Raw genomic sequence first — 20,354 nt, 5'->3', positions numbered from 1 at the left:
CAAGAAGAATGAGGTTAATGTTTTTGAATATTTTCCCCACCAGAACTAATAGACAGTTACATAAGAACTCCATGTGGGCACCTGCATTCATTACTTTCCTTTTGCACTTGTTAAGAGTATTAAAAGTGACAGGCTGTGTTTTCTGATAATGATCACATTTAAAGCAAATGCAAACATGTTCATCCAATTTTCATCGGGTCATGCACTATGCTATCCCCTTATTGTCAGGCAAACAAATATATCTCATTGTTTCAGAACATTAGAGTCTGGAACCCTACTAATGTACGTATTTGCTGAATTAGCATTCACATTTCTTGTCTGTCATCCATCCAATGACTACAAAGATTAAAAAAAAAAAGATGAGGGAAAGGGCCAGGATACAGGGAAAATCAGGAAGTTAAATACCTATTTGTGGATATTTGGATATATGCACACTAAATGCAGCTAGGCTTAAAGTGGCAAGGAAAGTAGCATATTGCACATGTACTATTTTCAAGTATTCAGAACTTTACTTCTTGACCAGTTATTTTCAGGTTTGCAGAGGAGGCTTTTCTTTATTGAGTACTACATAAATGCCAAGTTTGAAGTGGTGTTAAAAGCTCTCCAACCAAAAAAATACATCTACGTTTTCCTAGTGCCAAATTCTATCAGGAAATATGTACATCTACAGGTTTCTAAAAATTGTAGTTAGTCTTAGTGAAAAGCTCTTCAGATACCTTCCTTGGCAATGAAGAAGCATGTTCTGTCAACCATGCTTGTAGGTTTTGCTGTCCCAGGCAACCTAAAAAAGTTGGATTTCATGGAGCCAGATCCTCAGATGATGTAAATCATCATCACCCAATTAATGTCAGTGGCGCTACACCCAATTTACTCCAATTGAGAATCTGGCCTGCACTTTCTCAAACAATTTGCTGTCCAGCCTATGCAATCCTGTTCTTTCTGTATAGAATAGCCTAAGGATCTAGGAAAAGGAGTTGTGGCTTGAGGAAAAGATCGCTCTACTTCCATAGACTTATTTAAAAAACTAGTGAGTCCTGGCAGTGTGGGACAACACTTGGATAGGAGATCAAAATGTAGGAAGTCTCAAGTTGCAGCAGGCTCACTGCCTAAAAAGTTCAAAATTACAATTAGCTACTGAGCTCCAGGAAGAGTGAAACAAGTTAGGTCCTGTAGTTTCTGGCCTAAGAAGCTTAAAAAATTGCTGACACCTTATGGAAAACTTTAAAAAGTAGTTTATGGACTAGCCCTTCCACTTATGTAATATTTTATATATAATTACTTTATTATTGGGACATAAGTACACATAAACTATCAGTCTTTGCTTCTTAAGAATTCTGTTCATGCTGCTTATTGCCCCTTTGAAGTCCTAATCCTGTATTTATTTTTTTCTGTGAATGTAATTAATGACACAACCAGCAGATTGTGACCTCAAGTAAGAAAGCATCAGTTGGAGCCAGTGAACTCTTTGGTCCCAGTCCTGCCAGTTGTCCCACAAGAATCTGCTCTATCATCAGATACTGGCAGGATAGGAGTCTAAGGAAGCAAAGATCTGTTTCCATGTAAATGCCTTTAGAAATAATGGCTACAAAAACTCCAGACCATGTATTTTACTTTGTCAGATGGCATTTTACTAAATGGAATGATTTAAATTTTTCCAGAAGGCACTAATTGTTTATTATCAATTTTTAACTCCAAACAACACATCCTTCTCCTCAGTTGTCCTTTCTCTCCTCCCCTTCTCTCTGCACCCCTTATCTTCATTTTTATTTTTGAGTTTATTTCTCCTTTTAAGTTAGGTGTGTTCGGTCTCCCCTGCTGGGTCTACGGCCTAAACTGCCTTTTCAATTGCTCGTGCTTCCTGTTTGACACCTCCTGGCTCTCCCCATCCTTTTCCCCTTTCTCTCTCATTGTTTTCATTTCCTGACTTACATTTTGGGATAAAATGAAGTGTTCGCCCCCCCTCTGTAAAACAATTGTTTGCACAAGCGCCTGTGCTTTAGTTAATTCCTGGGATACTTCATGTCTACACAGCAATGTACTGCAAACATCAATATTGCTTCTTAAAGAATTACTAGCATTACATTGCCCACTACCTAATATTAACAGGCTTAGGAAACAGTCACACAGATATCTACTATAAGTATGTGTATCATTTAAAAAAAGATGTAAAAATGAATATGAACAGGAGGAAGTAAAAATGTTTAGGTTGATGTGTTACTTTACATCTCATATATTCAAGACACATGATAATCCAGTTGTCATTATAGATTATAGATCCTAGACATATGGCAATACATATTTCACATTGGAAGGAAAAATCCTGTCGTAAATATAGTCTCTAGGCCAAATCACCTTCCTTTTACATCAGTGAGGTTGCATACACACATAAATGTGAGCAGTACTTAACACTTGTGTTTATAGATTTAGGCCCAGATTCTAGTAAGGGTGAAGAGGGTGTATGCAACTTTTTCCCTTTGCATGTCCACACCTGGGGCAGCCATAGTCTAATTTTTGTGAACCTGGAACAAAAGGACCTCTAGCCTTTGCAAAGGGAACGGGCTGGATAGGGCAAATGTGGAGCCCTACTCTCTAACCCCCTTTCCTCTGAGCTGTCACGGCAGGGCACTCGGGTATCACAATGAACGGTGCTGTAGAAGAAACTCCATATAGCCCGGATGAGAGGGGAGCTTTTGCTGCATTCACTCAAAGAGTGTAGCAATGACCACTCAGGCATGAGTTCCCCTAAGCACTCCTAGTGGTGTTCTGGCTGCCTCAGCATCAAGGGAATCGTGCTTCCCTACTTCACAAAGAAGATGTGAGAAAAAGGGTGAGAAGCCCTCCATTGACTCTGGACCTTGTCCTCTTTTGTAATTTTGCCTCTTGTCCTCTCCCCTAACAATGGCTGCCTCCTCAGTACTCTGTCATACAATTTTGCCACTCTTGGTTCAAGAGCCTACTCCGCTGTTCGTCAGTGTAAGTTATTATATTACTCCTGGGGGAATTCTGCGCCACTGCGCAATGCAGATTTTTTGCAGAATTTCCCCCCACACCCACCCCAGAAATGGGCTGCAAGGCTGTTGGCCACCACCAGGGGCTGCTAGACCCAGCAGAACCCAGGTTGCAAATAGAAGACAAGGCTGGGGAGGGGGAAGGAACTGGAGGGTTTCCAGCAGCTACAATTCCCAGCATGCCCCGAAGGAAGGAGGCAGCAGTGGCGCACAGGAAACTCCATGTAAGCCCTGGGCCCAGCATCAGTTTGTTTCTCCCTCTGTATCCCTGGGCTCTAGGAGGATAGGGTCTGTGAGTGTCTAGGCCGGGGGTTTGCAGCTGTCCTCTGAGGGGTAGTGGGTGTGAGTGTCTGGGCTGTCTCTGGGGGTTACAGGGTGTGTGTGTCTGGGCTGGGGAGGGCGCAGCTGTCCTCTGGTGGGTAAAAGTCTTGAGTGTCTGGACTGGGGGCCCACAGCTGGGGTCTGGGACAAGACGGGGGAGTTTCTGGGCCCGGGGGGCCCCATGGCTGGGCTCTGGGGGGTAAAGGGTGTGAGTGTCTGGCTCTCCAGCTGGGCTCTGGGGCGAAGGGGCAGATAAGAAGGAACTGAGTTGTCGTAGGGATTTCTTTAACTCTCTACTCCTGGGGGAATTTTTGTGTGTGTCTGTATTGTTACAGACATACTTGCTGACAGGTATTTTGAAATAAATTACCAAAATAATTGAAACTGGCATGATTGTATAGTGTTATTTTGACAAAATTTGCAGAATTTTAAAATACTGTGCACAGAATTTTAATTTTTTTTTTACACAGAATTCCTCCTGGAGTATTTTCCACTGAATGCATCCGATGAAGTGAGCTGTAGCTCACGAAAGCTTATGCTCAAATAAATTTGTTAGTCTCTAAGGTGCCACAAGTACTCCTTTTCTTTTTGCGAATACAGACTAACACGGCTGCTACTCTGAAACCCCCTAGAGTATGGCACTCATCACTATGGTAATCTGTAGCTCCAACCAACTGGAACAAAATTTCTGTCTGTCTAGTTAATCTACTCTCCAGCTCTTTTCCACCTCATTGTAAAGCATATCTTGTCTCCCTGACCATCTGTCAATGATTATATGTAAATTTAAAAGTAAAGTGATTTGGGATGCACTTTGTATGAGACTACATACAAAGTCCTTCAAAAAGGGATTTGAATAGGAGTATTTGCGTTAGTAAAGACTACTGCTGTGAATGGAGGGCTTGCAGGCTCAGCCTTCTTCGGGTATATTGTAAAATATATACACATGTACTATAATGAAAACTGTACAAGGCAAGTGAAAAGACTTGAATAAATTGTCTTAAATCAAGATTTCACACGTTTTCATCTTACTGTTGGTACATTTTTGACAAAAATTTTAAAGAAAAATTTGCAAAAGCCAAATGAATTAAATTTTGTGCATCATTTTATTTGTATTTAAACGATGCTTAGAGGCCTTATCAGATCATTAAACCTGAAACAATTAAAAAACCTTTACTCTTCACGTTCTCGCTCTGGGCAAGTTTGACTTGCCGCATTTCCCACCACTCGGATAATGAAACTAGAAGGCGTCCCCCCCTTCCTCGTAGTTTCCCTCCTGCTCTAGGCCAGTGTTGGTGGGGCTGGGTTTCCAGATTGTGGCTCTAGCTCTTGGATCTGTTGCTATTAACGCTGAAACCATTGTGGGCGCCCTCGGGTGGGGGTGGGGCAGCGGGTTCCCAGACGGGCTTTGCTTTCCTGGGGCTGCCAGCTCCTGCCTCCCTGTTGCTGTCCGAGATGCGCTTGTTCTCTGCTGCCTCACTGGACAGTTCAGCAACAGAGCTGGTCCTGGAAGAGTCTGTAGAGTGGGGGGCGCTGAGAGCCATTGAACCGAACTGTAAATCCGGACGGAAACCGCCTCAAGCCAGCGGTGCAGCAGCAGCGCCGGGCGGGGGGCTGACAAAGGAGGCGGGAACACTCGTGTCTCTCTCGACCCACCTCCTATTTCCAAGCCACGCCCCGGGGCCGCCTGCGCCTGCGCTCTGCACCGCTGCGAGCCCGGGCGCTGGGAAAGCGAAGCGGCGGCTGGGGGCGCGGTTCATATGGCAACGCAGCGCGAGCTGTAAACACGCCGGCTGTGCGGAGGGAGGCACGCGACAGGCTCGGGCCCGGGGTTCCTCTGGCGGCCTCGCCAGGCGCTGGGCACGAGGCGCGATGGGCTGTTCTAGCAGCACCCAGACCCAGACCGAGGACAGCAACCGGCCGGCTGCAAAACCCAGCGACACCAACGGGCTGCAGAAATGTGGTGAGCACGGGTCGGCCAAGCGGGGCTCTCCAAAACCGGGCTAGGGGAGCCCGGGCATCCTGCAAGGGCCTGCGCTGCTGCCCGTCTCCTAAAGGGGGTCAGCTTCTCTCGGAACCGGTGTTATTTGTTGTTCTTGATCGCTGTTGTGATTTTATTAAACCGTGTCCTTCGCTAGCTGCTCTATCCCAGCCCTCCCTCCCCGCCAAGCACTTTACAAAGGTGGATTCAGGTGTCATCTCTAGCTGAGGGAATTCTGCCATTTTGCTTAGTTATCCAGAAATAAATGCTGTTTATGCAGCCAAAGATGTGCTTAGTGATTTACAGAACAGGTCAAAAGCTGATGGTCGGTGCCCAGCAGAGCAGTTTAGGTAGCCCGGTCCTGTAAATGTGCATGTGAATTCTCTTACTCAAGAAGCTGCGCTGAGTTCGATGGGACTCTTCAGGGGAATAAAGTCATGTACACAAGTGTGTTAAGACTGTGGTCCAAATAAGTCATAACCTGTCAAAGGATGACAACAAACAAGGAAGGGGGAATTGCAGGAACACATCAGTCTAAGCCAGTGGTTCCCAAACTTTCACAACCTGTGAACCCCTTTCACTAAAATGTCAAGTCTCGCAAACCCTCTCCTAAAAATGAATATTTCCGGGGATTTTCTCCTTTACCTGAGTATAAATGATCAAAGCAGTGATCTTGGAAATATAACATTTGTTTTTATGACTTGCTTATTACACCCTATTTATTAGACATTGTTATTTATCATTACAGTGTTTTTATTACATTATGAAAATGGAAACACTCTTCCAAGATCTCACTTTCATAGATTGTGTCACTTTGAATAAGCCTGTTATAAGACAAGACTCGTATGTTTCATCAAGTAGTATCAGATGTGTAACGGCATGAAGGTATTTAAGAAGCCAACTCAAAGAGTTCCTCTTACACAAGCATTCAGGTCTTGAAAAGTCCAGGCAAACAACACATGTTACAACAAAGCTTAAACTTGTTCTTCATAATAATTTTAAAAACAATACTAGTTGCCTCTTTAATTTTTAAAACAGCAAAAAATATGTACCTCCCTTTCCATTTCTTATAAGGAATCTTGAAGTTTAAATCTCCTCAGTGTGATAGATATGCTTGCTTTTATCTGCTTAGCTCTTGGAAGTCTAGGGGCTCCGGGCCACTGGCCCCTTGCTGCCTAGGGTCTCTAGGGACAGCTCTGTCCGCCATTAGGGAATTTTTTCCCGAGAACCCCCTGTAACATTTTGCAAACTCCAGTTTGGGAACCAGTGGTCTAAGCGAACCTACTTTCAAGTTAAAAAGTAAATCCAGCACTTGAATGAAGAAGATCTCTTTTTAAACTAGAAAGCATATTAGTATCAAATGATTATACTACTTGTTCTGCATTCCCAGAGTTAACTGTGAAGGACGCACCTATAATAATCATTCAGACAGGCACTGGCCACCCTAGAAATTTGTCAGCATAATTTCTGTTTTTGTGTTCTTTTTTTCACAGATTTATAAAACTGATTATAAAAAGTGCTGGAATTTAGTATCCAAAGTCTTAGCCTAAAACCATTAACTTTTTTTTTAAATAGACATTTTTCTATTTCTAGGTAGAAATTTTAAGACTCCAAAAGAGTCATTAGATAAAATCTTAACAGATTCCATTAGAGAATTAACACAAAATAAAACAAAAAAACAAACCCCCAAAAGCAAAACCCAACCTAATCTTATCTGCAAGTTTGTGAAAAGCAATAGTAAAGTTACTTTGTAGCAGCTGGTAAACCAACACATCAGCAGTTATTCCATAACATAGAAAAGCTGGGGGTACATTCCTATGGCAGAATTTCCTGACCTCTTTCAAGTCTAGACACAATTCTTTGTCTATTATTGGGTGGTTAGTGTGGTTTATGTAACGGATAAGCTTTTTAAATTAAATTTCAGCTTCAGCCATCTTCCACATCAACTAAGACTGGCCCTAGAATTTTGTAAGCAACTTTGGGAAAAAAAACAAAACTGTTACAAGCAGTTTGTATATCTCAACTCTGAAAGATGACAAATATTTATTACTTTAGATAAAACACAACCAGTTATTGCCTTAGATGATGAAATGATTGTCTCATTATAAAAACTACTTTTATAACAGCTTAGTGTCACTGATCTTAATGCCTATCATTATGTTTGTCATTCAGATATTTTATATTTATGCTACCTTATGTTTTGCTTTTTCATAAATGTTGTCTGACAATAGTTTGTCTTATAAAAACAGGTCTTGTACTCCTGCTGAAACCACTGGCAAAAAGAGAGCAGAGTTGCATCAAAATCTGAGCCCAATTCTGCAATCTGCTCATGTCACTAGAACTTTAAACTTTGATTGAGTGCGGGTTGCAGGATCAGGCATAAATATTACTGGATTTTCAAAAGTGTCTAAGAGGTACAAATCCTCTGTGGTATTATCTAAGAAGCCCCTCCACCAGCTCAACCCCACTGAAGAATCACCCATGTCCTGGGCTGATCCACACTGAGTCAGATTCCACTGACAGTACAATTCCAATGACTACACTGTAGTGCAGAATCTGGTCGCTAACATCTGCAGGTTTAACATTCAGGTTCTTTAAAAATGACAAGCGTCCACTAGAACAAATAATCCAATATTACAGTGAAAAGGTGGAAGTAAGAAATTATTCTGATATTTCCTATGCACATAGTGGGAAGGATATCCTTAAGCAAGTTAAGGACCCAAGCCTACAAAATCTCATTCATGCAGATATGCCGTGCTTACACAATTCTTTTGAGCCTTATCCTTCTTGAATGAAGTCAGTGAGAGTTTTGCCATTGACTTAAATGGGCCACTGATTTCATGAGGAGTATTTTTCTGACTTTCAGTGGGCCTTTTGATCCTAAGTGGCTTGGTGCTTTTTAAAATCCCACCATGAATAGACAAACTGTTGATATTTTTTATTTGTTGAACAGATAATGTGTATATTTTAGTATATACAAATATTCATACTTTTTTGTTGTGTTTTCTTCTGATTCTAAAGTAGAGAATCAATAAAATTGTGAATGACTATAACAGTATTTAGAGTTTTTGAATTAGCTAATATAGAGGTAATTTTCACATCTTGAAATATATGCTTCATTACATGTATTTTAAGGGAATTACTGAGTAAAATACTTACTCTGAGTAATAATTTTTACCTGATTTTGAGCCTAATTCTGCCCATGGATGTACCTGGGTCACCTATCATTGCCTTCAGTTGAATGCAGTTTTTCAAATATGATTTATCTGTGATAATAAGGTATGAGTTTTCTTTCTTAATTAATTTGTTTCCAGGTTAGAGACAAGTCATCCTATCAGTCCTTTTGTACAACGTCTTTTGAAGCCAGTGGTAGTTTGGCATAAAAATAAATTTCAGGACATAGTCTGATATTAGGACTTGATCCTGCAATCCTTATCCTTAGGAAATCGATGGGCCATTCCTATCCCATTTAAGTCAATGGCAACCCACTCACTTTATTTGAGCTGGATCAGGCCCTAAGGAACTAATTGTGTGAATATGGAGTAGCCACATGAATAATGTTTTGTAGGATTGGCTCCTCAGCTTGCTTAAGACTATCCTTCCCACTACCTGCAAAGAAAATATACAAATCTTACTTTATCTTTTCTCTGTATTATTTGTCCCAATGGATGCTTGTCATTTTTAAAGAACCTGAATGCTAACCCTATAGGTGTTAGGACGAGGCTCTCAAGTATGGTACTGCCCTTTGGAATTGCACTGCTGGTGGAATCTGAATTGGGGAAGATCAGCCTACTATGCAGGTGATCATCCAGTGGCACAGATCTTGTGTGACACCAATCCCTTGTTGTAGTTTCAACTTGTTGGAGCAAGTATTTAGCCTACAGCCAGGTTAAGTTAGAGCAGTCCTGAGCAGGTGTGCCCCTGATCTGCATTCTCTGTAGTTCAACTGCACCCCGGGATCAGATCCTTAATTTTCTAATATTTCTCTAAGATTTTAGATGTAAGCTTTCTTTCAGAACAAATAATTTTTGAAGCTTTGAGGTTATTCTGATATCATATTTGAAATTATTTAGTTTTCTGGGCCAGATCCTGCCACCTTTACTCACATTAGCTATCTGCTATTCTGAGTACTTCCATTTGCAATCATTGGAACTACATACATGAGCAAGGGCTACTCCCATGAGTAAGCGTTTTCAGAATTGGTTCACTTCTTTGTATCTAGTGCCAGTGCTTTAGCTTATGCTCAGATAAATTGGTTAGTCTCTAAGGTGCCACAAGTACTCCTTTTCTTAGTGCTTTAACAAATATTCCTAGATTTAACACATTGCATCTCCATAAACTTAGCTCACAAAAATTTTAATAATTTCATTTTAGAAGTTATTTCAAAGACATTTTAAAATCAGTTGTGCTAAATCCTGGCCTTGGCACACGTGCAGTATGGAACTCAAATGCAACTATGAGCCCAGTTGGTTTCTGTGCTGCAGAACCCCTGCACATACCTTAAGAATGGAAGAATCTCTTCATGGTGGTCACATGAGTGCTGTGGTAGACAGCCATGCTCTCTCTGGTAGATATAATCAGGAAATGGGGCCATCAGCCAGGAGAGAGAATGGAGCCATCAGGCCAAAGAACTATTTCCCCACCACCATCACCAATCCATCCATCCTAATGGGTGGAGGAGATATGAACATTCTCTTATGCCCATGAAATAGATTTGGGAGAAATTGTGCCTGCCTGAGAGTATAATTTTCCCAGTCCTTCTCGTGGGGCCTTGTGACTCCAGGTCAACCCTACATAAGTCTCCTCTGGCATAAGTGCCATAATCTAACACTAATAGGGTTGGATAAAATACGCACATAGTTAACTTAAAAACTTGCTTGTTTGCACTTAATTTTACTGATATCCCTACCTGCATTCTTTAACTACGTGTTAGTAGGTCTAGTCATGGTGCTGTTATAAGGACTTTACATACAGTTATTCCCCTGACTAGAGGAATACTAGCTGTAGAATAAAGGTTTTCTATGTGTGTTAATTCTTTGCTGTTGTATTTTAGAACGTTTGTTTTGTTGTACAGTGTTAATAGCAGGTTTGTAAGGGAATAGTACTACTGAGATTGCATTATTCCATCTAGCAGACTTGGCACACTTTTGTACAATGGAGCCCCCTGAAAATTTTGATGAAATAATTTTATATTGTTCCTGCTGTTTTGGCCTACTTCGTCAATATGCTAAAGCCAAATTCCTTGTCAGTTTCATTCTGCAGCTGGCTTTATACTAGTGCTTCTATAGAAGAAATTCCTGTTTCTGAGCAGAAAAGAAGAGACTGAAATTACTGAATCTGAGATATTTCAGTCATTCAATTTAGATGGTTGTTGTTGTTTTGTTACTGTATATTATAAGGCATATTAACTTCTTAAACTAATGTTATGGTGCTAGTAAGTTTGGACTTGTGTAAATATGCTGAAATACTTACTCAGGGTTGGAATTCTTACCAACCAATCAGGATGCAAGTTATTTACTTCCTGAATTAGTTTAATAGGAAAAAGACATTTACAAAAAGATTTCTGTTAGTTTTTCCATAAACAAATTTATTTCATTCAACTGAAATGTAATTGCAAAAGTTTGTGGCTATTTCACTGTATCTGAAATAAGTATCTAAATGAACACAAACATACAACTGCTGGCAGATGGCTCTATTACAGAGGTATGAAGTTTGTGGGAATTGCCTATCTAAACTCAAAATAGTTTTATCATTTCTAGCTCCAACTTTATCTTCTTCCAACAATAAAAATAAATATTTTCAAAGGCTTAATATATTATCGCTATAAGGAATCTTAAGTGTTGATTGCCACAAGATATTCATATTTCTAAGGAATGAATATATTAAGCTGATGATTGGGGGCCCTACTTCTTCCATTTTAGAGAGTCCACCCTATTTTGAATGAAAGCAGGGGAATGCCCTCTGAATTCCCAGCAAGATGGACTTTACATGGCATAATACTATTTTAAAATCCACACTTGCATAGGACATATTATATAAAACCTGTCATCAGTTAGATATGAAAAGAGGAAACAGGTACAAACTGGAATTTGAGTAAAGGGCTGTAGACTAGCACAGGGTCTGTTGTTCAAACAGAAGGCAATTGTGTTGGCTCCTACAGCACAGGCTTTGCATCCTTGTGTGCAAAGGATCTGTGTTTATCTTACCACTAGAAGGAAGCATGGGTTAGTGGTTAGAGCAGAGGACTTGGAGCTGAGGCTTGAATCTTTTTCCTTGTGCAGTCACTTACTCATTGTAAAAAGAAAAGGAGTACTTGTGGCACCTTAGAGACTAACCAACTTATTTGAGCATAAGCTTTCGTGAGCTACAGCTCACTTCATCGGATGCATACTGTGGAAAGTATAGAAGATCTTTTTATACACACAAAGCATGAAAAAATGGGTGTTTACCACTACAAAAGGTTTTTTCTCCCCCCACCCCACTCTCCTGCTGGTAAAGTGATCACTCTCCTTACAATGTGTATGATAATCAAGGTGGGCCATTTCCAGCACAAATCCAGGGTTTAACAAGAACGTCTGAGGGGAGGGGGGTAGGAAAAAACAAGGGGAAATAGGTTACCTTGCATAATGACTTAGCCACTCCCAGTCTCTATTGAAGCCTAAGTTAATTGTATCCAATTTGCAAATGAATTCCAATTCAGCAGTCTCTCGCTGGAATCTGGATTTGAAGTTTTTTTGTTGTAATATCGCAACTTTCATGTCTGTAATCGCGTGACCAGAGAGATTGAAGTGTTCTCCGACTGGTTTATGAATGTTATAATTCTTGACATCTGATTTGTGTCCATTTATTCTTTTATGTAGAGACTGTCCAGTTTGACCAATGTACATGGCAGAGGGGCATTGCTGGCACATGATGGCATATATCACATTGGTGGATGTGCAGGTGAACGAGCCTCTGATAGTGTGGCTGATGTTATTAGGCCCTGTGATGGTGTCCCCTGAATAGATATGTGGGCACAGTTGGCAACGGGCTTTGTTGCAAGGATGGGTTCCTGGGTTAGTGGTTCTGTTGTGTGGTATGTGGTTGCTGGTGAGTATTTGCTTCAGGTTGGGGGGCTGTCTGTAGGCAAGGACTGGCCTGTCTCCCAAGATTTGTGAGAGTGTTGGGTCATCCTTCAGGATAGGTTGTAGATCCTTAATAATGCGTTGGAGGGGTTTTAGTTGGGGGCTGAAGGTGACGGCTAGTGGCGTTCTGTTATTTTCTTTGTTAGGCCTGTCCTGTAGTAGGTGACTTCTGGGAACTCTTCTGGCTCTATCAATCTGTTTCTTCACTTCCGCAAGTGGGTATTGTAATTGTAAGAATGCTTGATAGAGATCTTTTAGATGTTTGTCTCTGTCTGAGGGATTGGAGCAAATGCGGTTGTATTGCAGAGCTTGGCTGTAGACAGTGGATCGTGTGGTGTGGTCAGGGTGAAAGCTGGAGGCATGTAGGTAGGAATAGCGGTCAGTAGGTTTCCGGTATAGGGTGGTGTTTATGTGACCATCGTTTATTAGCACTGTAGTGTCCAGGAAGTGGATCTCTTGTGTGGACTGGACCAGGCTGAGATTGATGGTGGGATGGAAATTGTTGAAATCATGGTGGAATTCCTCAAGAGCTTCTTTTCCATGGGTCCAGAGGATGAAGATGTCATCAATATAGCGCAAGTAGAGTAGGGGTGTTAGGGGACGAGAGCTGAGGAAGCGTTCTTCTAAGTCAGCCATAAAAATGTTGGCATACTGTGGGGCCATGCGGGTACCCATAGCAGTGCTGCTGATTTGAAGGTATACATTGTCCCCAAATGTAAAATAGTTATGGGTAAGGACAAAGTCACAAAGTTCAGCCACCAGGTCAGCTGTGACATTATTGGGGATAGTGTTCTTGACTACTTGTAGTCCATCTTTGTGTGGAATGTTGGAACTACATCCATAGTGGCCAGGATGGTGTTATCAGGAAGATCACTGATGGATTGTAGTTTCCTCAGGAAGTCAGTGGTGTCTCGAAGGTAGCTGGGAGTGCTGGTAGCGTAGGGCCTGAGGAGGGAGTCTACATAGCCAGACAATCCTGCTGTCAGGGTGCCAATGCCTGAGATGATGGGGCACCCAGGATTTCCAGGTTTATGGATCTTGGGTAGTAGATAGAATATCCCAGGTCGGGGTTCCAGGGGTGTGTCTGTGCGGATTTGATCTTGTGCTTTTTCAGGGAGTTTCTTGAGCAAATGCTGTAGATGCTTTTGGTAACTCTCAGTGGGATCAGAGGGTAATGGCTTGTAGAAAGTGGTGTTGGAGAGCTGCCGAGCAGCCTCTTGTTCATATTCCGACCTATTCATGATGACAACAGCACCTCCTTTGTCAGCCTTTTTGATTATTTACAACACACACTTTGCTTCTCTACAAAAAAAAAAAGGACACTAAACTTTCTAAACTACTACATGCCACAAGGGGCCACAGCAATGGTTCCCTCAACCCACCCAGCAATATTGTTAACCTATCCAACTATACTCTCAGCCCAGCAGAAGCAGCTGTCCTATCTCGAGGCCTCTCGTTCTGCCCCTCCACCCCCACGAACATGATACAGTTCTGTGGTGACCTAGAATCCTATTTTCGACGTCTCCGACTCAAGGAATATTTCCAACACACCTCTGAACAACATACTAATCCACAGAGACCTCCCTACCAACACTACAAAAAGAAGGATTCTAGGTGGACTCCTCCTGAAGGTCGAGACAGCAGACTGGACTTCTACATAGAGTGCTTCCGCCGATGTGCACGGGCTGAAATTGTGGAAAAGCAGCATCATTTGCCCCACAACCTCAGCCGTGCAGAACACAATGCCATCCACAGCCTCAGAAACAACTCTGACATCATAATCAAAAAGGCTGACAAAGGAGGTGCTGTTGTCGTCATGAATAGGTTGGAATATGAACAAGAGGCTGCTCAGCAGCTCGGCAGCTCTCCAACACCACTTTCTACAAGCCATTACCCTCTGTAAGAATGAGTGGGGTGGGGGGAGAGAAAACCTTTTGTAGTGGTAAACACCCATTTTTTCATGCTTTGTGTGTATAAAAAGATTTTCTATACTTTCCACAGTATGCATCCAATGAAGTGAGCTGTAGCTCACGAAAGCTTATGCTCAAATAAATTGGTTAGTCTCTAAGGTGCCACAAGTACTCCTTTTCTTTTTGCGAATACAGACTAACACGACTGTTACTCTGAAACCTGTCATTGCTCATTGTGTGATCTTGGTAAATCCGCTTAGCTTCTCTGTGCCTCAGCTTCTCCACTCGTAAAATGTAGAGCAGGGATTGGCAACCTTTGGCACGCGGCCTGTCAGGGAAAGCCGCTGGCGGGCCGGGACAGTTTGTTTACCTGCAGCGTCCGCAGGTTCGGCCGATCGCTGCTCCCACTGGCTACGCTTCGCCATCCCTGGCTGTGGGAAGTGGCGTGGGCCGAGGGATGTCCTGGCTGCCGCTTCCCGCAGCCCACGTTGGCCAGGGACGGCGAACTGCGGCCAGTGGGAGCTGCGATCGGCCGAATCTGTGGACGCTGCAGGTAAACAAACCGTCCAGGCCCACCAGTGGCTTTCCCTGACTGCCCACATGCCAAAGGTTGCCAATCCCTGATGTAGAGTGTCCTTAGCTACCTCCTGGTCATGTTCTGGATAAGTTCTATTAATTAATATGTGGATTAATGTCTGTAAAGTGCTTTGAGATCCTTGGATGAAAGGTGGTAGATAAATCTAATGTATTTTTCACTTCATTTGCTTATTCACCTTTTGCACTATATTATGCTTTGACAATGAGACTAGATTACTTCATTTAATTTTTTTTTCTAGTCAATTTTCATTTATTTTCACTTTGTGGTACACGTAAAACACCAAGTTGCTACAATATTTGCAGGGAAGTCTTAGGAATATTTTTTAATTGTTTCTATTGAAATTTAGAAATATTTCTGTTGATGTTAAATTTTGAAAACCTTGATATTATAAAACCTATGTTTTGGTTCTGCAGTATGTGGAACTGACAGTGTCCTGGTAAGTGTAAAATGTCAAGTGCACACAGTTCTAGTGAGGATTTTATTCTGTAACCAAATGTAATCTTCTGCCTATTTGAAAGTTAAAACTAATTTTATGTTGAAGTGTAATGTAACTAAGGGTTCAATTCTGTAAACACACATGCCAGTAATTTTACTCCCATAAGTAACATGGTAACACGTGTGTTAATGTTTGCAGGATCAGACTCTGAAGAGCCAAATTTTGAAAAGAGCCTAGTGATTTTGGATGCCTCCATCTTTGGTGTCCAACTTGAGACACCTTTAAAAAGGCCTTATCTTCAGAAAGTGGTGGTCACCCCCTTCTTGAAAACTACACCCCTTTAAGCTGACTCAAGTTGAACACACAAAGGCATGGGAAAATCATTAGTTGCACTTGTTTTGAAAATAGGGGCCATGACCAGAAAATACCCCTTCTCCTGGAAAAAACCCAACTCTTTAAGAAATCTGTGCATGCCTTCTTACTGAGTTTGGCTTGTTATAGTTCTTTGTAATCAGATACCTAAAACCCCTCATTTCATGTCATCCTTCCCACTATACCTTGAATTACTTTGCAAACTATTGTGCACCTCAATATTTAACAATGCTCATTTGCATGAAAACATGAAACTGTTGTGGCTGTATGTATATATATTTCTTTATAATATACAATACTGTTTAAAACATTTGCAGTTTTTCTTTTAATTCACAATCACACTTTTTTAAATTCACAAATTATTTTTATTTATTACTGTGAAGATTTTCCAGTGAGAAGATAAAGCAGAAAACTTTTTGCTATTCTATTGTAAAGCCCAACTGTACAGTAATATGTATTTTATAATATTCTCAATCAATTGAAATATTAATAACTTATGTGAATCATAATAGTAAACCCCATGCAATATAACAAAATCATAATGTAATCAATGGTGATAACACTTCAGTAACCCTTTCAATACTTTTAGCTAAAACCTGCAATCTAACTTTGTGACTACGAACCTTGCCAAGATCCACCTAACATATATAAAGAATAATTGCATTATTGGTAGCCCAGTGCGTTGGTTCGGATTATAGTTTCCTATGCAAATGAGAGAGAGCATCCTTTGAATGCCCTATGTTTAGCAGGTTTTTTCCATGTATGTTGTCACTTTCGATCCTTTATTCCTGCCACTCATCTACCTCAGTTGTCTTTCCTTGTACTCCTACTCACTTCAGCCAGTATGCAGGTGGCACTTTTTAGGGGACTGCCTCGCCTGAGTGCCCCAGGAGAAGTACTGTTTTCTCCCTGACTGCCTCTCACAGAGAACTGTTTTCCCTTCAAGGATATACCACAATGAATTTATCTCAAAAGCAACCAGACTCAAATAATCTGATTAAAAACAAGATTTATTACATTCTTCAGCCATTCCCCTACGTGTTTAAAATATTGCTTAATTCTGTTGACAACTCTCATCACCGCAATAATCATTTCACCAGAAAATGCAGTTTGTCATAATCTTGCAATTACTATATTAACGCATTTCCTCCATGAACTCCCTAAGGCTTCTTTCATCATAATATTTTTTGTGAGATAGTTAAATTCAATGTCTTGGCAAATTTAATCAGATGATGATTAAATCGGCCTGGTAGATTGGTATTAATTTGATGGCTCATTCTGTGACTTTTTCAACTTTATGATAAAATGCCTATAGAAATGATGCATAAAAGCAATTTTGTTCTATTTTCTTCTCCTAAACTTCAGCCTGGAGCTCCCTCCTGCACCCCAAACCCCTCATCCCCAGCCCCCTGCCCCATTCTGGAGCTCCCTCTCACACCCTGAACCTCTCATTACTGGCCCCACCCCAGAACCCGCACTCCAAGCCAGAGCCCTCACCCCTGCCCACACCCCAACCCCCAGCCCAGTGAGTGATGGTGGGGGAGAGCGAGCGATGGAGGGAGGGGGGATGGAGTGAGTTGGGGGTGGGGCAAGGGTGCTTGGTTTTGTGCGATAGAAAGTTGGCACACTAGATGCACATAGGTGGCTTCTAATGGTGCTTACAGATGAGGTGCCATGTCTTTCACTTGAAAACGCAAACCACTGAGCTAGATTTTCATATTCAATAGAATTAGCAGCCATTAGGTGGATTCTCCCCTTGATGCAGCTACACAGTTCCTATTAACGATAGCGGTGGTAATATGCCCACCAGACATATTGAGGGGAGAAGATATATCTCAAAGAATGATGGGACACCTGCCTAAATGCTACCATCTAACCACTGCTAACCTCAGTGAAGACCAGGGCATTGACAGCATACAGTACTTCACATACATGACAAGAAAAAGCATTTTAATTTCTTAAAATACAAAACATTTTTAACACTGAACTACTGTACATATTAGTCTATCTTATAACACAGGCTATACATTCAAATGTACTTCTCTACTGATGTGGAAGGAATCACTGAAATATGGTAAACATAAACTAAACAGTTCTGGCTCCTTCATCTATGATTGGATTACAGGATAAATAAAGCTATGGGTCAGCTAGCCATGTCCGGCAGAAGCGGCTGCCATGTCCGGCTTCTTAGACAGAGGGGTGAGGGGGCTCTGCGTGCTGCCCGCAGGTGCCACCCCCATAGCTCCCATTGGCCGCGGTTCCTGGCCAGTGGGAGCTGTGGAGCTGGCACTCGGTGTCACCTTGCGCCTAGGAGCTGGACATGCTGGCTCCTTCCGGGAGCTGCGTGGAGCCAGGGCAGGCAGGGCACCTGCCTTAGCCCTGCTGCGCTGCCGACTGTGCTGACCAGAGCCATCAGGGTCCTTTTTCGACTGGAACTGGACACCTGGCAACCCTACGTGTGTCCCAGGGTAGGATTTAACACTCAGTACACTGGCTGTATGCATATTTTTGCTGTAGAAATTGTTTCCTTGGTCAGTATCTGATCATATGGGCCTGACTCAGACAACACTTACATATTCAATATGCTTTACTCATAGGAATGACAGATCTATTAAAAGAATAAGTTTTATACACAAATGCAAACTGTCTTACAGGTTGTAACTAGAGCTGAGTGAATAATTTGTTCAGGGGTTGAGCTGAAATTTAAAAAAACCTGATTTTGTTCAAGGCAAATGAGAGAACTGAAAAAAATCATTTAGGGTCAAATAAAATAGTTGTTTCCAGATTTTTGGGTGTTTTTCACTCTCTTTTGTTTTGTTTTTAAATTAGCTAAATATTAAAATAAAAATACATTTTTGATATGAAAAGTCCAAACATTATTTTTCAAAATGGCCAAGACACAACACTTCCAATTTTCCAAAATATATTTTTTAGGGCTGTCAAATGATTAAAAAAATCGCAATTAATCATGAGATTATAAAAAATAGTCACAATTAATCACAGTTTTAATTGCACTGTTAAAAAATAATAGAATACCAATTTAAATTTTTTATAAATATTTTTGGATTTTTTTTACATTTTCAAATATATTGATTTCAGTTATAACACAGAATACAAAGTGTACAGCTCTCACTTAATATTTATTTTTATTACAAATATTTGCACCGTAAAAAAGGAACAGAAAAAACAGTATTTTTCAGTTTACCTCGTACAAGTGCAATCTTTTTATTGTGTAAGTGCAATTTACAAATGTGGAATTATTTTTTCTTTTACATAATTGCACTCAAAAACAAAACAATGTAAAACTTTAGAGACTACAAGTCGAAGCATGAAGGGGATTACAAATGTTTAGCATATGTGGCATGTAAATACCTTGCAACGCCAGCTACAACAATGCCATGTGCAATGCCTGTTCTCACTTTCAGGTGAGATTGTAAATAAGAAGCAGGCAGCATTATCTCCCATAAATGTGAACAAGCTTGTTTGTCTGATAGATTGGCTGAACAAGAAGTAGGACTAAGTGGACTTGTAGGGGCTAAAGTTTTACATTGTTTTATATAATCATAATTATTTTTTAAGTCTAGTTAATTTGTTTTGAGTTAATCACTTGTGTTAACTGTGATTAATTAACAGCTCTAATTTTTTTCCTTCTTTGGCCAAAACTATTGGCTGAATTGGACCGGAATTGGCAGATAGTTTTGGTGCCCTGAAAAATGCATTTTTCAGCGAATTTACTATTCACCAAAAGCATTTCACCCCACTCTAGTTGTGACGTAATTGCACAAGTGCTGTCCTGGTTTAGTACTGATCTATTTTAAACACTTGTTCATTAGTGTCATATTTTCTCTTTTCTTTTTAATTACAATAAATAAAAGCTACTTCGGATGAAAACTTTCCAGCCACAGAGGAAAATGAGACTATACCTGACCAGACAAAGTTAGACCCAATGGAGGAGGTGGATCTCACATCTGAGGAGATAAACCCTAGTGAGAATCTTCCAGCAGAGGAGCCAGAAGTTTTGATTCCAGCACCAGCAGAATGTGTTAATTTTAACTATAAAAGAGTGGATCTGGACGGCACTCGACCACTGGCTGCAGAACCACTGGAGGACACTGGACCACCGGCAGAGGGCACTGGGATACCGCCGCCTGCAGGACCGGCAGAGGGCACTGGGATACCGCCGCCTGCAGGACCGGCAGAGGGCACTGGGATACCGCCGCCTGCAGGACCGGCAGAGGGAAGTGTCAGCCCTGTAACAGAAATCATCAGGAAAGTACAAAGTAACGAAGAGGACCAACTCATTGAGGGTAATAATTGTGTTTTCGCAGATTCAGGAGGCCAAATTCTGCCTTTAGAGACTTGTGTACAAGTCCTGTTGACTTCAGTCAACACTGCACATGAGTGTGTGAGGGCAGAATTTAGTCCACAGAGTTCTTACACTGTATTATATGAAAGAATGTGGTTGGGAAAGTCTCATGCGCAGAAGTCAAAATTGTAATAACTGTAATAAAGCCTCTCAGCACTATCCATTGTTGACTGTGCTACTTCATTTCACACTCTGTGTTTTCTGGTTAGATAAAACATCCCTTAGACTCCTCATTTAAGTG

At 41.3% G+C, this 20,354-nt stretch overlaps 1 protein-coding gene across 3 annotated transcripts in view; it reads left to right on the top strand.

Annotated features, from left to right (window-relative positions):
• Positions 1–5,039: 5,039 nt before the first annotated feature.
• Positions 5,040–20,354, top strand: part of ERICH5 (glutamate rich 5) — a 29,113-nt gene continuing 13,798 nt past the window's right edge. The window contains exons 1-3 of one of the 3 annotated variants that reach the window (XM_037892232.2): positions 5,043–5,289; positions 19,623–19,866; positions 19,903–20,054. In XM_037892232.2, the coding sequence (XP_037748160.1) occupies positions 5,199–5,289; positions 19,623–19,866; positions 19,903–20,054 (487 nt within the window). In that variant the 5' untranslated portion in view covers positions 5,043–5,198. Of the gene's footprint in view, positions 5,290–19,622; positions 20,055–20,354 lie in introns of all 3 variants that reach the window. The other 2 variants (XM_043539307.1, XM_007056008.4) reach the window with 2 other exon arrangements.

This window comes from Chelonia mydas, chromosome 2, assembly GCF_015237465.2.
Source record: "Chelonia mydas isolate rCheMyd1 chromosome 2, rCheMyd1.pri.v2, whole genome shotgun sequence".
Taxonomy (NCBI): Eukaryota; Metazoa; Chordata; order Testudines; family Cheloniidae; genus Chelonia; species Chelonia mydas.
This window is presented reverse-complemented; position numbering and strand designations above follow the sequence as displayed.